The sequence below is a fragment of the Clinocottus analis genome, unplaced genomic scaffold, assembly GCF_023055335.1.
Source record: "Clinocottus analis isolate CAN_PGR_092001 unplaced genomic scaffold, fCliAna1.0.p SCAF_12, whole genome shotgun sequence".
NCBI lineage: Eukaryota > Metazoa > Chordata > Actinopteri > Perciformes > Cottidae > Clinocottus > Clinocottus analis.
Window position 1 is genome coordinate 5370077 of NW_027175843.1, and position 25264 is coordinate 5395340.

The window sequence follows — 25264 nt, forward strand, 5'->3', positions numbered from 1 at the left end:
AGTGAAACGGACGAGACGGAGAGGCAGCGCTTGACGCACCCGATTGGAACAGTCTGTTCTGCTCAGGTACGACGGAAACCATCCTCCCGCTGCTCCATCGCATGCTGACGGACGCCGCAGAGACTTTTCCCGTACAAAGTCTACACGCTTAGAAGAGCCTGCCACTTTTGTGCAGCTGTACAACAATATAGCCTTGGAGCTCGGCAGCTTCCCTGCTGACGCAGTCTCAGTTTGTTCGCTTCACCCCCTCCCACCATCACCACCACCCACCCCCACCCTGGGTCGCCATCAGGGCTTCTTTGCTGTAGTTTTGGCTTTCCCGTTGGGCCCCGTCTTGATCTGGGTCATCTCCACATCTGTCAGGGCGTCCGGGGGAAGGCACGAGCGCATGCGTTCGATGGTCTTCTGGTGAGCTGCCCTGTCCTGCTCTAGAGTGCGAATCATGTGCTTCATTTTGCTCTCCCGAGACAGGAAGCTCTCCACGCTCGTCTCCAGCGTCTGGATCTTCTGCCGTGCAGTCTGGAGGAAACAGAGAGGTCGCGCCTCAGTGAGTACAGGGGTGCGGTACGCAGACAGAAGGGGAAGAGGAGAGGGGGGGGGGGTAAACAAACAACAAGCACAGATGCTACGGATTCTGAGAACTCCTGCTAGAAGTCTGCATGTAGTTCATGCAGAATCCAGGTTTATAGCATAATTCACATGTAAAATGTTGTAATTAGAGTCCACTATTTCTTCTTAGTCACTGCAGATACGGGAGCAGCTTAATACCTCTTTGACGTGAGGAACACCTGGTTCACAAATAACTCATAGATAATGTCAGGAGGATTCTGGGAACCTTTAAGTGTTCGAGCTCTTTGTCTTGCCATCCATTTCATATGGCTTTTAAACTTGTGTTTTAGTGCCATCTACGGGCAGGCTGAGGCATTACCAGCGGAATCAGTGTGGCTCCCTCAACAAATTTTCCTCATTAAACCTAACAATCTCCTTCCAAATTATAAAACTTGGCATTTGCAGCTGTTTCCCCCCCCAAAAAAAGATTCTTCCCGCTGATGTGGCTGAAAGGTAACACCTGCCCAGTGTGATTCCTCTCTTCCCTACCTGAAGTTTCTCCAGCAGGTCCATGTTCTGTTTCTTCAGCTGCACGTTGGTCTTTTCCAGTTTGTCCAGCCGGTCGGAGTCATCGGGCAGCGGCCCGGCCTCCAACATCTCATCCTGCAGGACGTGGTACTCCACCTCGTACGCGTGCAGCTGCTTGGAGATGTCCATCTCCATCACCTGGCAAACACCGGGTTACAACAGTCATCAGGCTATGAACAGCGGTAACGAGGGGAAAGCAGAAGGGCCAGCTACAAGAGTCTGAGCAGAGAGTTTTAAAAAGGCTGAGTTGGTAATTTGAAAGCTTTACATCTTCAGTAAGAACAAATGGACTTAGGTTTAAGAGCCACGCACCGTCTGGGGAAGTAGTGGGATTCGATGACAAAATAGAAATATACAATACTGGCAACCTCTACTGTTATTCTGCAGGACAATAATGGCACAGTTTACTCCGTCAGCGAGTGGAAGTTTTTCAAAAAGTTAACTGTTGTGTTGATACTAAAGAGGTTGAAATTGGATTGAAAAACCATTACGTATAGTAGCCAGGAGGTATCTGTAACAGGACAAGTATCCCTGACTAATGGTCAAAGTCGTATCCGATTGGTCAATGATTTCCTTCCATTTAAAAAAGGGACAGTTCACCCCAAAATCAGAAACACATACTTGCATGTTACTATCGTTTAGCTGTTGTTTGCAACTAATGAACCGCCCGTTTGCTGTGTGTTTGTAGTGTGTCTGTGTGTCTGTGTGTGTGTGTGTGTGTGTGTGTGTGTGTGTGTGTGTGTGTGTGTGTGTGTGTTGCAGTTTGGTCCATAGCACTGACAGAGCTGATCAAACCTAATTTAATTTTAACCTAATCTAAAATACCAAATATGCCGGTTGACTCCACCGGAGTCTATCGGGTCACTGAATACTGGAGGACTCTGTGTCGCCACTTATAAAAACACATGGAATGAAAACGCTATTGTTAAAGTTTTCTTTGCCAACAAATCAAATTCTTTTTTTTTTTCATTTCTCATCCGCTACTATATTTCAATAAGTATTCCCCTCGAGATGTTGCATTGTGGTTCTCTTGTACAAGTACCAGGAGCCTGTCGACACACTGTACCGCTACAATGAAGACGAGGGGGGACGTGGCCACTCATGCAGAAGTAGTATCACAATCACGTGCAGCATAGTCCGAGTCCAACGGCCCACTCGGTACCTTGGCAATGGTCTGCTCCATCTGGGCCTGAGTGAGGGCGGGAAGTGTAGTTTTCAGATAGTCCACGATGCTCTCGAAGCTGTCACACTCTACGATCTCCCCCTCGTGGCTGCTCAGCAGACAGAGAGCCACTTTGAAGATCACCCCGGTCCCTTGGACAAATACGAAATCTGAAAAACACACACGGAAATAAAAACACCAAACGTTTAACACACTCTCTTCCTCCGAGCTGCCATTTCGAGGCCTGACGAAGCATTTGTGTGCGCGCGAAACCCAGTGAGCCGTTACTCCGGGTACATACCGAAGATGCGGGACACGAAGTTGAGCGGGAACTGTGAGGCGAAGAGGGTGAGGAACCACGGCGCCGCGTAGAGGCTCGGGCCGATCTCGTGCTCCTCCAAGTGGTTGTACAGGTCTCGGTGGTAGTCGTGCAGCAGTCTGGAGAGCTGGTACATCTGAACCTGGGAGGAGACACAGAGGCATGTGTGCCCGGGCATAAACACACAAACACAACTGGAATATCTGGATCTGCAGGGAACCGAGCAACCAGAGAATTATGAGCTGGCAGAGGGATCATCCACCCTGGCTGGAAGCTGCTTAAGCATTAACAGCGTTGCGTTCAGGGCCTGCTCAGACAAGCAGCCAGGCCGAGCACGAGAGGGGTTGTGTTAGCTCTGCAACAATGTGCTACAGTGATCCTGCGTGCTGCGGTGCAACACCCCAGGCGACAGAACAAGAGAAGCAGAAGTTAGCCCGAGCTAAAATTAGAACCGTTATCAGTCTTACAATTTCCTGACTGTTACAGAGAAGACAAGTCACACTTTTACCTCTAACTGACTAACGGGTTGCTCCTCGCTTTGGGCAAACCTCTGGAATTAGTCCTCAGGAGAGCAGAGCCGCTTGACTAAACGCTTACCTGAAAGATTACACATTACCACGCCTGTCGGTGCTTTCACCCTCGGTTGAGGTCAGCTGATGTTTGACAGAAGCTAACAGAGCAGGCACAAAGGTGTGGTTTGAGTAAGAGGTGGAGACACTGCCGAGTTCGCTGTTGCTGACAAACCTTTTACAGCCGGCAGATGACAGCCACAACTTTAACAGTAAAGTCCAGTGGGGTTCTCACTCCCGTGAATCATAACATTTAAAGTTGGAGTTTTCATATGATTGGACCTCTTTTATTATTACCAAAATAAAATGTTCTTCTATATCTTTTATTGAGAAGATATGTGAACTTCCTGGTGAAAACTTAAGCAGTCTTTGACCTTTGTGTCCCTTCTAGTCACAGTGGCTATAATATTTGGAGGATTTCACTTTCCTCTGTCCCGAATGCTGTACTGGTCACCACTTTATTATTCGACTGTCCGGTTGAAGCTCTGATTCAGTTACACAGCACAGGAGCTGGATTCTCATGATGTCATGAGATCAAGTGAGAATTGCGGGATGACATATTAAAACAAACATCCATCTGGTCAGGCTTCAGGTATTGTGTTTGTTATGAGCATGCAGATTTAAAATGTGTCTGGGCTGTTTGTTCTAAACAACAATTGTGGCTCCTACAGAAGATGGCGTGGATGCTGCAGAAGCATCACTTCCATCAGAACTGGAGAGTGTTTCTTCAATTAAAGAAGAGCAAACAACGACACTAAAGGATTTTTCCAATCCCTAAATGTTATCGCAGACGACTCCGGAGCAGAAAATGATCCCTCCTAGCCTCACAGTCCAGCGGACCAGCCGTCCATCGGGGTACCCACCTGCAGAGAGACCATGTCGGGTCTGAACTGCTGCCGGATGCCGAGGTCGTACATGAGGAACTTCAACATGTCAAAGGCCTGGTCCTCGCTCATGTGCAGCAGCAGCACTCCGGCCAGGAAGCTGATGCCCTGGCAGTAGCCGACCTGAGTGACACACAAAGAGAAGAACGCAAAATGGGTGTACCCCCAATGTCCCAATATTCACCACACCACAAAAAGAGACGGATCCAGTGTGTACCTCTGTATCCAGCAGAGAATAGGCTTTCAGGAGGTTGTAGAGGGAGAGCTGCCCTGCGCCCAGCTGGGCCGAGAAGTACTGGTGGGTGGGGAAGGTCCGGCCTGAGCGGGGAGGACGGAAATAACATTCATCCATCTGAACATTTACAGCAAAAAAAAAAATACAGGAAGGAGGGCCTCGACCGTGTGCCCACCTAGATCCACCAGAATGGAATGCTGCTGCGCGGTGAGCTGCTTCAGCAGGTCTTGGTAGGGGATGTCCGGGGCTTGCTGGCGGGGGGGCAGCCTGTGACGCAGCCGGTGCTGGTAGGAGAGGAGGAGCCAGACCTCCCCGCGCCGGCTCTTGGGAACGCCTGCGCACAAACACTCAGTCGATATTCACAGCCGCGCCAAATGCGCGAGCGCGTCTCCGCGAGCGCCCTTATGAAATAAAAAAAAACGCCCGTCTCTCACCCTGGCAGAGAGCGCGATACATCTCCTCCTTGTCCTGCGGGACCGTCGTTCTGCCCGGGGCCGTCAGCTTTTTCTCCCACAATGCATGCGCCTCTTTGGAGCACTGGCCCACTTCCTGGTAGTTCAGCTTCATCTGGCGGATGTGCAGCTCATCCCTGCTCGCTGCAACACAATCACCGGGACAAAAGAAAGAAAAAGAGAGAGAGACAAAAGAACATGTTCATGATTTCTTTTCAATTAAGAGTCTCTTGATCGCACCAGAAGATCAAGAACCAAAAGGGTACACAACAGGAGCTGCTGTGCTTAGGGAACTTTTGAAACACGGGCGAGTTAAAAGACGGCAGATTTGAGAGCAAGTCTGCTCGCACCCTTTGTCACCAGTTGCCATGGAAAGCCGGCCGTGTAAACACAAAAGCCACAATACCCACATGAACACCAAGGATCCACCTCCATTATGCTGGCTGCATGGAGAGGCTACATCAAGGTAGTGGAATAGAGGTACAACAAAAACACCATGAACGCACCATCGGCCCTGAACATGCAAACAAAGGAAGCTGGGATTGAAGGAATATAATAAACCCAACACCAGAAACCACGCAAAAACATCCGCCTGCCGGGATCCCAAGGGCTGCTTTTATATCGCTTACCTTCTATTGAAAAGGTTTATTCTCAGTGAGGTCGTCAGACCAGCATTGGTGTCATGATAACAAACAAAGGGAAAGAGATGTGTTGGTATAGAATAAAATATTCTATATTCTAATATAGTATATTTAAGTAATAAACTATACTATTATTATTTTATTTTTTAGTAATTTAGTATAAAGTAGTATTGTAATATAACATTGTATTGTATATTAATATATTATCGTATAGTAATATAATATCGTATTGTAATATATTATAAAATAGTAAAGTATACAGTAGTATAATATAAAGGCCATATACTTCTGAGAGCGAGGCTTTATTGCATAAACATGACACACATTATGGTCCAAGACTTTGAACCACATTCACAACGTGTGGTTTACTTCACTTCACTGTGAAGATGCGTGTTTTGGTAATGCTGTAGCTAATGAAGTGTCCCAAATGGCTCCTACTTCCTCTCCTCCTCTCCATTCCTCATCTTGCACACTAACTTCCTGTTTATATACACAAGTGCTTGTGAGGGTAGGAGAGAGAAGGAAAAATAGAAAAAAGAAAAAGAAATTCATTCTGGGAAACACCCTGAATAACTTGAGCCGTCAGAGGGCAATATTTACAATACCTCCTCATCCATCAGAGCTGTTTTGTCCTCATACATGCCCATAAACCCACGGAGCGCTCGCATGCGTTTGCATATCTGCATGTGTTCGTAACTGCGAGCACAGGCAACACCGAAACTAAATATAGCCTCCGCTCCAGAATCTCCGGCTGAGATGGCAACGTTCGACCTCTCAAAATAAACAGACGGCGGCGCGAGGAGGAGTTAGCGCTCGTTAAGCTTCAGCGGGGAACAACAAGGCCGCGGGCGTGAGAGCGTGCGGTGAGGGTGTAAAACTTTCATGATAGCGGGGAGGGGAGGAGGAGAAGTTACCCACTGTAATAAATATCTTAACAATAAGGCCCAGTGTGAGGTTTTAACGTGAACAGCCCCGTGACATTTGTTAAATACCACCAGTGTCTCTAGAGAAACAAATGCACTGAAGAGTCCTCATATGTTCTTCATATTCGGGAGATATTGGAGAAGGTTAGAGGGGGGTCATCATCCTTCATGTGCACAGCAGTGAAACTCAACTCACCCTCCAGTCTCTGGTTCTCCTTCTCCATGCGCAGCAGCAGGATCTGCTGGTGGATGGCGGTCTTCCAGAGGGCCCGGTAGTCGGCCCCCGTCCTCTTAGGCCTCTCCCCGGAAAGGGGGTCGCCCGCCGGGTGCAGCAGATGCCCCAGAGGGTCCAGGACGGAGCCCGCGCCGCGAGGAGAGAGGGGCAACAGGTCCCTGGCGTCAGGGTGGTCTGGAACATCAAACGGAAGGCACGTGAAGAAAATATGTATATCTCTCTCTTTTTTTGACGTCGCAATATTTTAAATGTGAATCTAAAGTGAGTTTGTGGGGCTAAGATGTCGTTAGCGCCCTGGTTCTGGGGATAATCGGGTGGCTACTTGTTCCAGCTCAGCCATGAGAACAGGTTGGAGGCCCGCAAGCTCCGTTGACAAGGAGCACGGTGGTGGCCCTTACCGCTTTCCCCCAGAGACACATGCATATGTAAAAGTGTCCGAATCTTTCCACGAGAATCAAATGTCCTCATTTTCTATGCGCGGGTGGATTACTCAAGAGTGCGTGGAGCGATTGTGTTACCGGACCTGGGTGCTGCATCGAGGCGGTCGGCCTGTTCATGGGCGACGCGACCCTCAGGAAGATCTTCTGTCTCCAGGAGACCCTGCGTGGGGTCGGAGGGAGGCCCCCGCTCACCGAGTCGCTGCTGCAGCTGGACAGGGTCCTCTTCCTGCCTTCACCATTGCTACGAGGGACGAGAGGAGGGGAGAGCGTCACGGACGCCCGGCGAACGAGTCCGGTGTCGCCTTGCGCCAACACTCTATCAGCAACTTTACACACGCACAAAGACACATCTAACCTTACACAAGGTTCCCATCAGCAAACTCTGAGCTGATGGGAACTGGTTAAAACATACAGATGGAAACATGCACGGGGCATCGACTGACTCCCAGAGTGCATGTTATTGGGGCAGAAGGTCGTGTTGTTAGGTGCAATGACATACAGACGGCCACAGCTGAGGCGCATGCGTTCCCCGTCGGGTTTTTCTGTCAAAAGTCTTTTGTTAGTGGAGAACAGCTGGTTACTGAGCTGCTGAACAGCTTCACGTTAACCGTTTCAAGTTATTTATGTTTCACAGTTATCGGAGACATAAATTCCCGCCTGCCAACAAGCAGACAAAAGAGGACTTTGTCTGCACAGAGAACTTGGCAGGTTCTTAAAAAAAATGGAGAAAAAAAATATAAAAAGGTCCCGTTTTAACGACGTTATTGCCTAACGAAGTGCGTACTTGTATGTGGAAAGTTCACTTTGGAGCATGGAATGTGCATAAAAAGGTGATGCACGATGCAATTACCCACACGACACGTTTAGTCCCAACAGCTGCAGGAAGAAAGGAAATGTCTACATTCTTTTGCAGGTTGGTTTGTTTTACTGCTTTCAACTGCTACTAATACATTTATGTGAAAGAAAGAAATATTGCAGCGCATGATGCTTCGCAGTCTCCAAGCACCAGTGAAATGACATGTTATGGTTTTTTTCTTTTTTTTTTACAAGTGGAGTTCAGAGTGAAGGAGTATATTTACACACCGAAGCTGCTGGACGTGAAAAAACTGAAATAAACTGAAGCGATAAGGTCAAACGGCCTGTCTCCTCCGTTACAGAACCAAGCTTTTCACTCCGCTCGGCGAGCAGCGCGCCGCCGCTCCAGCAGATAATAAGCTTGGTCAGCGCGGCGGGCGCCCGTCTCATCGTGTGCACAGCGGAAAAACAGGAAGTGCTCTTTGTTGGGGCAAATGTCACCGAGAACATGTTGTTTACTCTCACAGCTGCTCTGCACATATGGGATTATAATCCCTCACTTGACACGTTAGCTCTTGTTACGTTTTCCTGCTCGTAAAAGTCATGAAGTGAAAAAGACAGCGCTGGGGTTCGGTATCCAGCAGATAGAGCAACATGTCACCACGTTGGCTTATTTACATCGAAATACTCCGCAGGTTGAGGCTTTTTTTTCAAAAAGGTGTCTTTTGAACCTGCGCTTTTAAAAAAATATATGTATTTAATTGCATTTTACTGCATTATTTACAAAATATATGTGTTCAATTGCATTTTTCTGCATTATTAACAAAAGTGCTTAGAGTGTTGGATGGCTGTCGGAGGAAAATCATCCCGTGAGAATGGCATTTTACAATCCCTGCTCCACTGAATCTCATTCATAATGCAAATGTTGACCTTTACATTCTGCCATGCAGACACCTGGTAGACCGTGTCAGCCGTGTGCCTCCAACATACAGATTAGTGCAGCTGAACATTAACAGCAACCTTTCAAAGCAAATACATCGCCGAGTCCGGCGGGATACGTCGGTGTTCCCGAGGCATCGTGGGTGGCGCTTGTCAGGAAGAGGTGATGTGCGGTTAATAAAAGGCAGTAAATCCAGGTTAAATACAGTTTTGCCGTGCAATTTCTTTTTTTTTTTAAGCCTGAAATCCACATGCAAATACAACAAGAGGTGTATCAGCATCCCCTTGTCTTTCCGAGAGCGACCGGAAGAGGGCGGGTCCAGCAGCGGGAATAAAAAGAAACAGCTGGAAAGTATTTTTTCACCATTAAAAAAGGTTGTTGTGGTTGAAAAAAAAAAAAAGAACAAAGATGCAGCAACAGAAAAAGCGGCGTGTTAGAAGGTTTGTCACAGCCAACATTTAAACGGCTGCCCCCATCGCAGCGAAGACCCGTCGCCCCTCGGCCGTGTGGGTCAAAGTATGGAGGGGCAGTTTGTCTGAGCGGACCCTCTCTCACCTCTTGAGGCTCCCACTGTCTGCCAGCGAGCTCAGGGAGCCCAGCGAGCCCTGGTAAATGCTTTTCAGGAAAGTGGGGGCGGAGAAGGAGGAGGGGAGGCCGAAGGTGGACTCGCTTTCCGAGACGCTGCGCGTTCTCGAGACGGCCGCGGGCCTGGGCGAGCCAAACGTGGAGGGCCCGCAAATGCAGAAACAGAACAAGCGTTACACAAAAAGAATGAGCCTCTGGTGGGAGCACAGAAACACGCTGCGGGACACATGTGGGGATCAAAACAGTGGCAGGAAACCCGCGACGCCATTGTTCGGGTATAGTGGAGATGGAGGTGGAGAGAGAGCACTGCAAATAGATTACATTGTCTGCGCGTACATCACAAGGTTAACTCAATATTTAGTTGGCTTTGAGGGGATTCTAAGAAAGGCAACGGCTTCAGATTCGTGTGGGGGAAAGTTAGCATGAGGTATAACGTCAAACAAAAACGCAGAAGCTCATTTCTGAATTGTTTAGTACGAATTCACTCTGCGCACAACTTCCACTCCTGCAACATCACTAAGAGATGCACATCGTCCGCTTATCGCTTCTCCCAAGCTAGTAATGCTGTGACGGCTACCTGCTCTGCAGCAGCTCGGGGTTGACGGACTGCTGCCTGCGCAGCGGCGCCTGTCTGCTCTGGCCGGCCGGCTGGCCCTCGAAGGAGATGCGCTTCTTCACAGGTGGATGGCTGAAGGTGTGGGCACGCCGCCGGAACTGCGGGCCGCCTTCCGGGCTGCCGCCGCCGCCGCCGTCGTCTTCGGGGAAAGCGGGAGGGGAGCCCGGAGGGGAGTGACCGGGCGACTCCTCATCCTGCTGAAAGAGGGACAGAATGCAACAGAGAGGTCAGCGCACAGCTGAAAACCTTTCACAGTAATGCACATTATGAGACTTTCTGTCCTGATGCGTCCAGGCTGGATGACAAACAGTCACACGATGGTGCATGAAAACAAATCCCTCTCAGATATTCTGCATAGCTACGCAGCTCAATAACCTAGGCTGAAGCAACAACGGGCAATAATCACAATAAATATCTTTTGGAAGTCAAACCACACACGGCCGGCAACCCTTTTCCATATAAAACGCCTCCTAAATGACTCAAGTTACAGACACTTACCGAGAGCCAGACAGCGTTGCAGGTTTAACTGTCCACTCAACACTCACGGACTCAGAGTTGCCTCACTGGCAGCACAACTCCCATATCTATTGTATGCTAATGTCCAGCGTCCTGTGACTCACAACATCACACGCCGATTGGTGGGGAGGACCTGAGAGGTTCAAGCGCCACATTAAAAACCCTACACTCTCCCTCCCTCTCTCCTCTTATGGACCTTCCCCTCTAAAATTTGACACGACGGGAGCTGTTTTCAATACACGCACAATACTAACTGCAGGGCCGGACAGAGCTGCTGTCACTCTCTCCAAGGTCTTTGGTTGGAAAAGGTCCGTCAGCCTGTTGACTGCGTGCAAATCATGTCAGCTGACTTGAAGACAAGATGAAGTGACTCAGCAGTTCAGGCTGAAGAAGGGCGGGTGGGGGTGGAGGTCATCTGGACATCCTGACTTGAGTTTCCTGCTCGATGTCGGCATCCCGACACAATCCCAGAGTCGCAGGGCGAACCGCACTCCTCTGTCCGTCTCTCTTGTCCCACAGAGGGGCGCAGGGGAGCCTCGGGAGGGAAGACGCCAGATTCCTCTTGCACATGCAGGATACGCACGCCATTTTGCAAACAATAACACACAACTCGTCACTTGGTAGGGCTGCCTGTGTCGTTGGGAGTATAACCCATTGAATAATTTTCCCTCATTTGGCCGTTCTGTATTTAGAGTCCGTCTGGCGTGATGACACTGTTGGTGTGGAAGGTCTATAGTTACAGTTTTGAGTACCAAATGAAATTTGAAAAAGAAGTGGTGCAAAGCCTTTTGAGGCTCTAGTAAGTTTGAGAATTAAATACAAAATTGTGTGGAATAACACCGCCCTTAAGCACAGTTTATGGTTTATTTATTAATCGAACATCATGTTGTATTAAAGAAGACTTGAAACTAGAGATTGAGACACAAACTCATGTTTACTAAGGTAATAACAGTCATTTTCTTATAGACTTAACTTAAATGTTATTAAAAAAAAAAACGTATGATGTGATTTCTTTCTAATTGTCCAAACTAATGTTAAGCGTTTAGGTATATTTCCGAGTAAGTCACTGACTGGTCGATATGAGCGATGCATTGAGTGTACTGAGTGTCTGACACCAACTCCTGGGCCACTTTTTTCTCCCAGTCTGCCCCTGTGCAGGACAGAGATGGAATATAACATGAAGGGTCAAAAGTGAGAATTCCCAGAGCCCCTCGAGTGAAGTTCTGGGAATTCTCGTGTTAACCCCTTGAGGACTTACCCTTTCAAAACTGCTGATGCTTCCCATGCTTCCCAGACGGCCCCGCATCCGGCTGGCACCCTGGGGACAGAGGATGGTTACGCACAATTTAACTGGATGAATAAAAAACATGTTTATCACGTTCAACATGTTTACAAGTGTTCAATGCTTTTTCAAGAGTGTACCGATCGCTCGTGACAGAACGGGCGGAAGGTAGTAAAACGTTGACTCGTCAAATATAAAAGAAATCAGAGAGAACTAACATTTCCAGACTTAAAAACATTAGCAGGTAGTATTTTAGACAAAAACAGACGGCAACAGAGGTCTCAGATTGTCTGGATCCGTCTACTAAGGAATTATTCGGCTGTCTCGCCGGCAAATATGGGTCAATCCAAAATAAATCCCCTGGACGACAATGACACAGAAACAGAAACTAGTACAGACAGACAGACAGCACAGTGGCTACATTTGGGATTAAGATTCAGAGATTAAATTTAGAAACAGAGAGGACTAGAAGCCTCGGCCCGCGGTCGAATTCTTCCGCCAACCAGTCCGGCTGCAGTTTACATCCAAGTCTGTCCAAAATATCATCTGCCAAAACTGTGTTTTGTGAAGTCACTGTGACCTTTGAGCATCACATTCTGATCAGATTATCCTTTTGTCCAAGTATTGCCAAACGAGAGGAAATTCCATCCAGGTGTACCTGAGATGACAAGAACAGGACCATGCGTTGTATGTAAGGAGTGGACGTAGTCGTCGTGACGCCACCTACTGGTTTGTGGACTGATGTTAAGAAGACTTAAGGTTGCCGATTTGGCAGTCGCCATCTTGGATTATGGCAGTCGCCATCTTGGGTTTTTGCAACCAATGAACATAAATGACCATATTTTAACTGTGGAAGAGTGACGTAGAGACGTTGTACGGCTCTGGTAGCAACCTTTTCAATCACGAAATAGCCCCGCCCTAAAGCATACCCTGGTTTATGATCTCTAAATGAACCATAATTTACTAAATTAACTTCATGTTGTATTAAAGAAGACTTGAAACTATAGATTGAGACTATAAGCTCATGTTTACATCGTTTACTGAGGGAATACATCAAGAGACAAGTAGAGGCATTTCTCATAGACTTCTATACGATCAGAGGAGTCCCCCCCCCCTCCTGCTGGCCATTAGAGAGAATGCAAGTTTAAGACACAATAGCTTTACCTAGACATTGCCGGCTGAACAGGATGGACGGAGGGATGGAGAACCCAAAAACCACGACGCCTCAGGCCACGGCTATTGCCCGTGTGCAGGCATAAATGGTACATAAAATAACAGCAGGACACTGAATTAAGGGGAACGCAGTGGTGGAAAAGAAAAGACCCGTTTCCCGTGACCCACCCTCGCAAAGATGTTCTCCAGGGAGCTGGTGAGCGAGGTGCGAGCCTTGTTCTTGAGGATGTCGAGTTTGAAGCGACTGCTTGTGGCCGTGCCGTCTCCTGCCGACGGGCTGTTTGCTGCATTCTGACGATGGGCAGGGGAAAGAATCACAAAAATAAAACAAATAAAAACATGGGACTGTCAGTGAGTGAGCCTGCAGCACACAGACTCGGTAAACAGACAGTAGCAAAACCACAATACTGGATCTGTTGTTGGTGTTCTGCCATTTGAATGGTTCTATTAAACATACAGGCCCTCAGGCTGCACCATGCTAAAGTAATAATACTACCCTTTTATACTCCAATAGCAATGCTTTCCCCGCAGAAACTTACTGAATGGAACCACCAGTCAATTGATAAGTGACTTAGTTCCTTGGGAGGCATGTTATACTGTGTGACCTTAACGTTTAAAGAAGGTGCACGCAAAGAGCTGAAAAGATGAGCCTTTGGCATCAAAAGCAGCCATCAAAAGTATCCGAAAACTTTCTATGCAACCTTACAATCACTTACAGATAGACTTCTATCCGTGTTAGACTTCAAGGACTCAAACTGTTGTTTTGTACAATCATGTCGATTTTCTTTTCTTCTTTTTTACCTGATCTTTTCTGTGACCTTTTCTCTTTAACAACTGCAGCTATGTTCAGTTCACACAAAAAGAATAACGACTTGTATAAAGAGAGGTTCAAACGGCCTTGAGAGACGTGAAATTCCTCGCTATTGTGCAAATCAAATCAAATCATTTTTAAAAAAACATTCAGGCCCAAACTATTTTTTCTCAAATTTCAAGGGTGTTTAAAGCCTCTCGGAAGTATTTCAGGCATTCACACAACTACAATTCATTTTGATTATAGTGAAAATGTTCTATTTGCGGTTCTCTAGCAAAGTTAACGAAATCAAATCTCTAACTGACTGAAATTTTCTCTGGGTTAGGCGTCTACCTGCGGGGCTTCACCGATGTGCAGGTGGGACTTCTGCTTGCTTCCACACAGCTGCCTCAGATGGAGAACCACCAGCTCGTTCTCCTCTTGGTCCGACCCGGGCTTCAGTCTCTGCGGACATGGATACACAAACACTCAAAACACAAGATGGAGAAGAAGAAAAACAGGCACCGCTTTGAAGCAGATGCAAAAAAAAGAAAAGAAAACCCCGTCTCCAGAAATGAATCAGAAAAATACTATGAATACATCGTCACACCCTCAGATGAAAGACAAAAGACAAAGCAGCAAGAGCTAACCTTACCTGAACTCGCTCAAAGATCTCGGCCTGCTCATTGTCAGTCAGCTGGGAGAGATATTTTTGGATAGACAGCTTTGCTCTGGGTGGGTAGAGACCTGGAAACAGGAGAGGAACTGAGGATCAGACCCCCTTTCATGTGGCGTGAACTCGTGGAAAATAAACCGACCACGCATTGCGACGCCGTCATCTTCGGTGAGGCCGGAAGGAGCGCCTGAGAGCTCACGGGGGGTGGGGAGGGCTCACCTTCGATCCGCTCGCAGAGCTTGTGCAGGTCGTGCATGGGGCAGGCTTCGCATAGCTGGATCTGGGTCTTGTTGCTCTGCAGGGCCGCCGCTGTGGTGAAGGCCTGCTTCAGGGTCAGCATCACCTCATCCACCTGACGAGACGGCGCGGGTTAAAAAAAACACAAGGTGTCGGGTTTCGAGGGAGGGGGGTGGGGGAGGATAATGCTCTGCGTGACTCACCAGCGACTCGCTGGCACACTGGAAAACGTAGCACACGTACTGACTGGCGCCGGCCTCGGACTGGTCGCGGCAGATGAATCCAAAGTGGTCGGACTGCTTGACACCCTGCGTCACAAAGCGGGAACATTAGGATGAATCACAGCTAGGGGGGGACCATACTGTTGGATCTATGCATTCAGTCTGACGATGCGAATCACTGAGCTGCAACTCAATAAAAAAACAGCCCGTGTCACTGATAATGGCTCTTTGCAGCCTCCATTTCCGCTCGCCATTAAGTTAGTGAAATTACCACTTTGCTCAAGCGAAACGGTGCATTATCTTTATGCTGGATGTCTATTTAAAGAAATGAGATTACTTTGTGCAGTAAAAAAGACATTTCTACATCACTGACGGACGCATGAATGAAATGAAAATAAAAAGGCCTGCTGTGCTGTGAAGGCAGGCAGTGATGCAGTAGATGTCCAGAGGGGGGAAAAAAAAATGCATGAAATCAGCCTGAGATGATCTTACTACGAGGCCCGCAGCAGAGACAGGAAAAGAGAGGCTTTGAGTGTAAACACAGAGAGTAAAAATAAACCAACCTGACAGCACGAGGAGATATCTTTGAAGTTCTTCTCCAGCACCACTGTTTTACTGTCCGGACTTATGAGATTCACCTCAAAACGTCCGACCTGCGACACACAAAAGTATATCAGGGTCAGACAGATTCATTTGAGCCCGCATACGGACACATACAAAGAGTGCGCACACAAAACAATGACATCGCCACACTGTTTACTTAAAAGGCAAAGACGATCTCACTGTCACTATACCCGAGACCCGTTTCATGACATGCAGAAAAAAACCGCGCTCTCAAAATCCAGGTCACCTAGTCTGCACCAACGATTTTTCCCACAATTGACTGCTATGTGGAGTATGATATTGAGCGCTGTGCTCTAGTTTATTAAAATGCTTGGTGAGCAAAAGGATGTGGCGTGTGAGGAATGGCAGCTGGCCCTCACAAAGCGCCGGCCTCGCGTCCACCGGAGCCAGTCAGCCACGTGCACAGAAAAATGACTTGCAGCGGCTCAGAGCTCAGAAGTAACGGCAGAGAGGGCGTGAGGCAGGCGGGCAATCGGGTTTACTGGTGTCACAGATGGAGTTCAGTGAAAACTAGAATGACACAAATTTGAATTAAACCAGCCAAGTTGTCTTTTACACAAACGTCTGTGCCGTCATCATCTTGTCATCGCGGTTGTGTAAAATTGTTAGAATGAGCATATGAATTGTGGACAAAAACATGTCTTTTGTGAGGTCACGGGGATCTTTGACATCCAGAATCAGTTCAACTTGGGAGTCCAAGGAGATGTTTTTGTGCTAAATTTGATTGTGAGATGTCCCGTTCAGGAGAGTGGAACGGATGTCGAGAAAACTTGATTTCTATTCACGGCACAGAGGCATAAAAAATCTCCGTCTATCTCATTGACAAAGGGAGTATATTTAGTGTCCAATAAACCTAACCTCCACTGCAATTTTGGAGTAAATCCAAAGAGTATGACATATTATTACAGCCCAGTACAAATGTCCATCTATACGGTAATTTAAATATAATAGACCCCCGGGTCCTGGCCACGCACCCAGGTGCAAACTAAGCACTCAATAACAAAGCTGCTCTCTCATGATGCGAGCACATTGCCATTAGGATAAAGCTTCTCAGCGCTGAGCTCTACCAGCCCCGGCTCTCTGGACTCAGAGATAAGAGCTCCCTCCCCCCTCCGCCGGGGGCCCATTCTGAAACTAAGACATTGGCAGGAGAGCAGCTCGTCATTACTTCTCCTGGAGGTCGACCGCCCCGCAAGTTAAATGTCCTCTACCTGGAAGAGCATGGTGCGGTTCTTGTCCGAGTCAGACGGCTGAACGTGGTTGGGGGCGCTCGAGTGTCTGCGGCGCGCGGGGGCCAGGAGGACGCCCTCCCCCGGCTTCCTCTGCAGGCTGCCGGCCAGGCTGCTGCAGCGCGTCCGGAACTCCTGCGGCTCCTCGAAGCCGGAGTCCTCCAGGATGCACTCGGGGAACGCTCCTCGCAGGCTGCTCTGACTGGCGCTGTTGGACAGGTTTTTACCTGAAAACACACGTGGCAAATCACCCAGAGGCCGTGTTTTCAACCAACTCGTGAATTATGTATTCAAATTGTCATGAGTTCCATGCCCAAAAGTCACAGTTCATAAGCGCAACTGACTGGTTTTCCTTGTGGTCCAGTAGAGAATGTTCCTTAAATTTCCCGGTCAACTGGACCTAGTGCATGCCGTATTGATCAGCTGAGCTAACAGACAGCTGTTCTGATTGGATGATCACGACACGGAAATATCTGAGGACGTACTTTTGCTTCCCCATCGTCTTTGACATAATTAAGAGCATTTCCCGACTTAAAAACCGCACTGAATGGTAAGACACTCTGACTGCCGACATCTCTGGCCCTGCACTTTATGAGCCCTGTCAGCTAACTTGTCATGTGGTAATTTTGCTATAAAATAAATAACCAAAGACTGTATATAAGGCGTGGGCGCGTAGTCGTCGCAACGTCGCCCCTGGGTTTGTGGACTGACGCCTTGAATCCTCGAGTTTGGCGTTTTGCACGTCGCCATCTTGGAATATGGCAGTCTTTTTGCAAACGATGAACGAAAGTGACCATAATTGGACTGCTGGGGAGTGACGTAGAGACATTGTATACAGCTCTGGTAGGGGTAGGCACCTGTCAATCACAAGGTAGTCCCGCCCTAAAAGCATACTCTGCTTTGTGGTTTCACTCTCAATGGGCCATACGTTACTAAATTAACATCATTAACTTACTAGAGAAGACTTGAATCTAGAGACTGGGACCATAAACTCGTGTTTACAATGTTTACTGAGGGACTAAATCAAGAGAGAAGTAGAATCATTTTCTCACAGACTTCTGTACAACCAGAGGAGTCGCCCCCTGGTGGTCAGTAGACATTAGACATGCCAGGTGCAACTACTCTGACCAATTGTTGTGCTGCTGATAAAACAGCCGATGCTAATCCTCTTACCTCCTGTCATGTCCTCCACTTCCGTGTCTTCTCTGCTCTTGTTCAGAGCAGAGGAGAGGGGGTCTCCTTCTCCCCCAATGAGGAACTCCACGGGGGCGCTCTCTGTGGACCCCCGCTGGCCGCCGATCAGTCGCAGACGCTTGCGCTCGACCTCATGCAGACGGAACTTGTCGATGCAGTCGTCCACGAGGGTGGCCGGGGCCTTTTTGAGCAGAACTGTCACCTGGATGTTTTATTGTAGATTCAGCAGCATTAATACAAATCGCCAAAATCAAATGGAAAAAACACTTCAAAATCGTAAGGAGCACTTTCACTTCTACCTTGCCACAGTAAAGCACTTCAAACTTCTGGGAGTTGTAGAAGGCCTCGTCGGCTTCCTGTTTGGGCTTGGCGTCTCCCGTTAAGGCCGATTTGGACACTTGGCGAATGCTGCTGATCACTTCCGGGACCTGGAGGAAAAGAGAGCGGACAGAGTGGGATAAGACAAAGAGGAAGACGTTAACGAGGAAAAGCCTAACAAAGGAAAGGGAAGCGAACTGGAACCAAACACCAGAGGAGGTTTTTCTCTGCAGCGTTTCCTACACAACTCCACAGAGGAGAACGTAACTCAACACTACTGAGACAGACACAATAACACAATTTGCACAAACCCTTTTCACTCGGTCAAAATAGAACAAGGAAAACTATGTTTGGATGCCACGAGCAGTTCACACGAGAACTTGTTTTGATTAACAAATACCATGACCCGACTCCATGTTGCAACTTTAAATAAGTCAAGGCCAGAAAGTAAAAAAAAAGGCACTATTTGAACTAACTAAGACCAGTCAACAGACAGACAGACCAAACACTGCATCGGTAACAGAAGTGGGTTAGGAGACAGGAAACACCCGCACTACATGGGATAGAGGACACAACAAAGAGCTGGAAGGCATCAGAGACCTGGAGGTCACTGAGTCCGTTTCTGCTTCACAATGCGAGTGTGAGTGTGTCACTTGCACCGACCGTGTCTGTTTTTCAGTAACTTGCATTCAGGGAAAAAACGGCCAAACAAGTCACGACAGAAAACGTCCGCCTTTCAAAGCGCACTCTGAAGCAATACTTGGGAATTTAAAGCAGTACATCTTTCAGTCAAGAGGCACTTTCAACTTTCACAGTCAACTTTTCCTTCACTTTTTCCAGACACAATGGGACTGACGGCCCCTGAGCTCCGGCTCGCTAAATAGCGAGAACAAGGGCCCCGGTCAAGGTCGACTTAATACCCTGGTTAAGACAACAATGAGCGCTAAAAAAAAACTGCGGCTATCTGATAACAGCTGCCAACTGACTGTTGAGCAAATATATTCATTTTGTTGACCGAGGAGGGAAGTTATGCAACAATATTGGTGTTACCTCAGAGGTGTGACCAGAACAACAGGATAGAAGCGAGAGAGCAGGCAGAACAGGAAAGAACTGATTGTAAATAAAACACAAACATCCTGCTTTTTAACCGAGGTTAGTTTATTTATGAGACACAAGAGGGATTAAATATGCCGTACTGCTGCTGTGGCGGCACGAGCTATTTTAAAAGTCCCGTTTTTTCCAAGTGTCTCCCTGCCCAAGGGGAGGAGCTGTGACAGAGGGCCGGATTGAGATGAGGAAGGGCAGGTGGTTGTTCATACACAGTCTGCCATCTGTTCGCTCGAATAAAACTGACCTGTGTAATTGTCATCATACCCGAAAGGAGGATCCTGCGGTCCCTGGTGTGTGTGTGTGTGTGTGTGTATGCAAGTGTCCGTAAGAAGCACCTGTGAGTGAGTGAGTGAGTGAGTGAGTGAGTAAGTGAGTGTGCCTGTCCACGGCTAATCTCACATTCTGCTGCTGCAACCGCTAAATATTTCGGGTACCCAGTTTTGGCTGCAAGATCCAGGACCTCGTCTTGTTGCAGAGCAGCGACTCAAAGTTCCTCAAAAAAATAAATGAAAACTTTTATTGCCTGTTTTCGCCTCCCTGTCGCCTCCTCCTGTCGCTCGCCTTAATTGGGTTCATTCATTTATCGTTACAACAGGGCCGTGCACTAAAAATGCGGTTTGCGGGCATTTTGCGACATCAAAAAAATAATTTACACAACAATTCAATTTCTAAAAATATATCAAACGGTGGAGGGTGAAGCCTGGTGCCCAAAAACACATCGGATACCGCCACGACGAGGTCATGGGTAATGCAGAGGCCTTGGTCGCTGAGAATCACAGTTGCAGGAAAAGAAACTCACAGCGCCATCTTAACTTTTAAAGGGCCCTGCTGGATTATACATGAGTAAGATGACGCCACAGCACCAGTTGATCCGATTAATTATTTGGAGTAAACCTAATACAGAGCAAGTAAAGGTGCTCAATTCGTCGGTGGAAACAGGCCCAGGCAGGCAAGGAGCTGTTTGCCATGCCCCCCCCCCCCCCCCCCCCTTCTCCCCACCCAGGAAATCTATTCAAACATAGCCTCCAACTCCAAAGCTTCTTCAAACCGTTTTTTACATCCAACCTTCAGCCATCGTTGCCCGGCTTCATCAAACATGATCTGTGAACCAAAGCCCGTCTACAAACAGCAGCAGCTTTAGAGCTTAGGAGAAAACCAACACGAGGAAAGCCCCTCTGAACGGGTGGAGTCCCAGAGGAAAGGGCACTCTCACTGCACGGCGACACCTCGTTGTGTCAAACAAACAATCCCCTAATAATATCTGGTCAAACGGTAGCCGGCCACATAGTTCTGTTGCCCTCGTGGACACCGTTAAACTAAACCCCGCTGGTGACCCTAACACACTCGCACACACCATGGGCCTACTTAGACTTCCTTTAGAGACACATTGTGTCTAAGATACGGATGGAAGCAGACCTCAGAGGCAATTCCTCATATCTGAAATGAAGCAAACCCAAGATGGCATTGTTGAAAAGTTGCGTTAAAAGTAATAATTGGAATTGTTCTTGCAAAGTTCTTCAAAGATACATTTTTAAAAAAAGGACAACAAAATCCAATAACAGCTATTTTTCCAAACTCCAAATGTCAACTTCCAACTGCTCAACTCAACAAGCCAAAAAGAAATATAGGCATCTCCTGTTGCTTGTATATAACCTGTATAAATACTGTTGCTTTAAACATAGCGGCCTTTGTGTGGCTGGAGCTCTCCATGGATTGCTTCCAAAAGGCTCCTTGCTGTTTTCACCACAGCCACGACGTCCTCCCAGTGCTTTTCCATCTGCCTGAACACAAACTGGGCACTGTTGTGTAACAAAGTTTATGTCCCAAGTCAACACAAAGCAAAACAAAGGCCCTTGTGCCTCCTTGACATGGCCAAGAAGCTCATGTCATACATTGATTCATATCTCAAATGTGTCAGAGAAATGAGCTGTGCTTTAATCATCCCGACACCCTCACTTTTTATACCGAAGATCCACATGTGCGTCTTTCCTTTGTCATAACAGCAAGACTCCTGACAAATTATGTTTTGGTTATTAAATTAGTTGTCGGCTCGCTGGTAATCTTACTCTCACATTGTGCACACGACTAAACAGTTGCATCATGTGATTCGCAAACCATGTAGTTTACAGCTTAAAAAAAAAAGTCAGCTGCCTCTTGAAGCACACAGAAGGCAAAGGCAGGGGATATCTTCAAGCATGCAAAGCTACTTGTTAGCAACATAATGCATCCTCACTTGGATGGAACATTTGTCAACATGTAAATAAAGTCAATTTGTTTCTGATGCGCTGCAGATTAAACACCATCTCATCAATCATGACAATCGAATAAGAATATAGTTCCTCGTTGTGTGAGAAACGTGACCATGATCTCAGCAACCTGACCTGCCCTGGCTAACCGAAGAAGCTACAGGTGTGACTCAAAGTTTATCAACACCTCAATAGCAAAGGATGGGGGGAAAGCAGAGGGAAGGTTTCCTAAATGCTGATTTAGACAGTCCTGCAAGTCCCTCTTGTGTCCCACCATTCCAACGTGTCGCTGAATCATGCAGCACCCACGAGACCACAGTGAGAGATTCCACTGTGGTCCAGGTCCAAGGTGTAAAACACACTGTGGTTTACGGGGGAGCAGGCTCTCCCTGTTGCTGCCTCCATAACGGCACAACGGAGAGGAGTTGAGAGTGAAATTGGTGCACGCTGTCACGATGGTCTAACTCGGGACGCGGTGGAGTGTCCCACACGCTGAGCCAAATGAAACGCTGCAATCAAACTGTGAATGCAAAAAGGTTACGTGGAGCCTGTTGTCATGAAGACACCCAGCGAGAGTCCGGAGATGACCCCAACGGCAAAGAATGGCTGCACCTCATGCTTAACCGCTAATGAAGAGCATTTAAAACAGACAAGAACCGAAGTTGTATTTCAAGCTGAGGAAGTTTCCAAACAGAGGAAAGCACACAATGAGACATTCCATGTGTATCTATAGAGACTGTGCTTTGTACACAATTGTTCTTGTTAAAAACTTCATTTCTTCCTCCCACTTGTACAAGATCTACAGAGCCAACCAAACTCCACTGTTAACCTTTCACATCATATTGCTAGGTGCCAGGGGTCTTTCCTCAGACTGCATGCTAAGAATAGATATAAAAAAACATGCCTGTCACTCTGCAACAAGGCAAAGAGTAAGTCTTTTCTAAGAGTAAGTAATGTCTTCAAACTCATTTGGGACACACAGAAAATCCACCGACGCCCAATGAGAACTATTATATGTTTTATAAAAGACAATAACACCTGGGAAATGATCAAATGATTAACAATGACTGCAAAAGGGTGTTGCACGTGGCGGTGCATTCCACATGGCCCATTTGCTCGCTCGCTGGCTGCCAAACCAGTTTTTGTTGCGTAATCATGCCGACTGAGGTATGTTCAAGAGGCCTCTTCCCTGGACTGCTGCAAGCATTTGGATGGCAGCGGAGAGTACGTCTGACTTGGAATGCGTGTCCCCATCAGCTCTCAGCTTTCACCAAGAAAAAACAACTCCCTGCACATACCACTGGAAACATGACACAGCACAGGCAGCGTGGAGATCGATGCAGAACGTGAGCATCCCTGGATGTCAGTGAGGGGACGTTGTCTTTGTTCAGGGAGGCAGGCATAACGTGGACTGTAAGACTCCAACTTGTCTTGCAGCAGGTGAATAAAAAGGGGCACAAACCCCAGACACCCATGAGTTGTGCAGAAAAACATTATAATTCACAACTGCAAACTCACACACAAGCAAACTCACACCAGAGCCTCTGCTGTTAACTATTGAACACGGCGCCGGGAACACTGCGACCCAAACTGCATTTCAGCAAAGACACGCAAAAAAAAACATGACCGCACGCGTGTTTTTTATTTATTTTTACTCCCAAGTTCCTGATTTTTTATTTTTTGTGTTTATTACTCAAGATTGGCATGCTGATCAGCGTGTAAATGTGCTGACTCCATACTGTGCCTATACTACAGCCACCCGAAGGATGTCTGATCACCCTCAAAAGGGGAAAAAACAGAGAGATGGATTAACTCTGCAAACAACAACAAAAATCCAGGGTTGCTCTGTGTATCATTCCCATCGACTGACCTGACCGGTGGCCTAAATACTTAATACCAAAGCAAACGTGTTTGAACCAGTGACTAATCTACTCTGTGTTTGAGATTAAATGACATAGCTGTCATCTAAAATGAGATTTCTGATCAAGCCTCAGAGGACATGGGCTCTGGTCTAGTCTAAATTCATCTCTGTGAACAGGTGGGCCTCACTGCAGATCCTGACAGATTTACAGATAATGACCTTCAGAACTTTTTGGAGTATCAAGAAAACATTTAAAAAATGAGGGATCGGGATGTAATTTAAAGCAGAATGTCACAAAAGAAACAACTAAATTCTTAAGTGAAACATTCCAGGCATTACATCCGGATCCCCCTGATTGTCAATATTGCACTACTTTCTCAGTCTATTGTTCTCTCTTCCAGGTATAGTTGCCTGCCAACTGTATTCATGTGTGTGGTACTCGGTGGTTTTGGGAGGTGGAGGATGGGGGGGGGGGGGCACCTACCTGGCTGGGGTCGCAGGCTTTGAAGACGTGACAGGACATCTCGGACTCGGGGTTGTCGGGCTGGCCCCGCGTGAGATACGCGAAGTAGGAGAGGTCGTTGCTGTTGTGTATGAAGCGCGAGACGAGCTGCGCCTTGTGCTCGAATATGAACACCGACGAGCTGCTGCTGTTGGCCGGGACGCAGCGGACGAAGGGCGGGTTGAGCACCAGCTGCACCTCCCTCGGCTGCACCGCGGGGCCGCAGTCGCCCCTCTCGCCCCTCCTGCGGATCTCCGCCACCAGCCACGGCAGCATGGGCAGGGTGGTCCGCCTGTCGAGCGAGGACATGCCGACGTAGGTGAGGGCGAACCTCCGGTCCGACTTCGGGGGACTGGTCTCCCTCTCGTCCGGGCTCTCCATGTCGACGTTGTCAGCGACGCCGGGGACTAAAATACTACTTTAGAAACAATATTTATTGATTTGATCCAGGCTCACCATTCCCTGCAACCGAGGCCGGGCGTCGTTAGTTTGCAACAGTTTCCATGTTCGCGTCCGAGGGCTAAAAGTTGCACGCACGTGCTCGCCCCGTCGCTCAGCTGCATGTCATCCAAGTATCACTGCGCTGGTTTTCACGTAAACTCACTGATACGGTCGCGTGTTTCTGTTGTTGCTGTCTGACTCTCTCTAGCTTCCTCTCTCTCTCTCCCTCCCTCCCTCTCTCTGCTCCGGTCCTCCACTGTTTGCATGGGCAGAGACCCAAAAGCGCTAAAAACAGCCCCGCACTGTCCCGGCCGAGCTGGCCCCTCTTAAACGTGGCTCCGCACGGCTCCTGTGTCAACACAAGTCTCCCCTGCCAGACAAATCTGGTTTCTTTGACGCTGCTCCTGAGCGCGCGACGGGCACGCGGCGCATTACAGAGACCCAACCCCGAGAATCCTATTACACCGAAACGCTCAGCCGGCGTGGCCGCTAGTTATTTATTTAGTTGTCTTCTTCTTCTTCTTCAATACATGCATACATCGCATTGCCTCCAGACTGGGATCCTTTCTTCCACAAGTAAGGCGGAGCGGCTGTGCGCGCGTTGACGACCCGCCCAACCATCCCATGCGCTGCGGGGAGTGGGCAGCGGCAGAGCCGTGTGAAACGTGACAAGCGAGAGGCTCCACCTTTCTCCACCCACAGAGCACAACAACGCGCCTCGTCCACGGCGGCGTGGATTTGGGTTTGCGGGGCCCCCCCTTATGGCTCAGGTCCTCCGGCCACATCATACACCTCTTTCACCGACCGACATCCCCTGGTTTAAAGACACCAGACTTATACTTGGCTCCACAATATGCAAGAGTTCACAACCAAGTGTTTACACGCAGGGCGCGCTCAGTCATAGTCTTGGA

At 48.0% G+C, this 25264-nt stretch overlaps 1 protein-coding gene across 3 annotated transcripts; it reads right to left on the reverse strand.

Moving 5' to 3' along the window:
• Positions 1-229: 229 nt before the first annotated feature.
• On the reverse strand, positions 230-24961 carry tbc1d4 (TBC1 domain family, member 4). Of its 3 annotated transcripts, XM_068572505.1 has the most exons (23): positions 23895-24961; positions 18175-18303; positions 17855-18077; positions 16664-16908; positions 15392-15481; positions 14811-14915; positions 14590-14722; positions 14350-14441; positions 14049-14159; positions 13073-13195; positions 11708-11767; positions 9895-10130; positions 9288-9440; positions 7081-7238; positions 6519-6731; positions 4741-4902; positions 4482-4640; positions 4289-4389; positions 4051-4194; positions 2601-2760; positions 2300-2469; positions 1099-1275; positions 230-519 (listed from the first exon to the last, which is right to left on the reverse strand). In XM_068572505.1, the coding sequence occupies exons 1-23, from the start codon at positions 24291-24293 to the stop codon at positions 289-291; spliced, it is 3774 nt and encodes a 1257-aa protein (XP_068428606.1). In that variant the 5' UTR covers positions 24294-24961; the 3' UTR covers positions 230-288. The 3 variants fall into 3 exon arrangements, with proteins under 3 accessions (XP_068428606.1, XP_068428607.1, XP_068428608.1); XM_068572506.1 differs by lacking the exon at positions 9288-9440; XM_068572507.1 differs by lacking the exons at positions 4051-4194; positions 4289-4389; positions 4482-4640; ... (14 more) ...; positions 18175-18303; positions 23895-24961 and adding an exon at positions 3216-3249 and having other exon boundaries at positions 236-519.
• Positions 24962-25264: the final 303 nt, after the last annotated feature.

Bases quoted from the DNA above. Each gene is read 5' to 3' on its own strand.
- tbc1d4 (XM_068572505.1), bottom strand. From the start codon at position 24,293: ATGGAGAGCCCGGACGAGAGGGAGACCAGTCCCCCGAAGTCGGACCGG. The intron at 7,239-9,287 runs GTGAGAGAGGGT...CGTCCCTCGTAG, and splicing joins GACAGTGGGAGCCTCAAGAG to CAATGGTGAAGGCAGGAAGA. The intron at 2,470-2,600 runs GTATGTACCCGG...TGTGTTTTTCAG, and splicing joins CTTCGTGTCCCGCATCTTCG to ATTTCGTATTTGTCCAAGGG.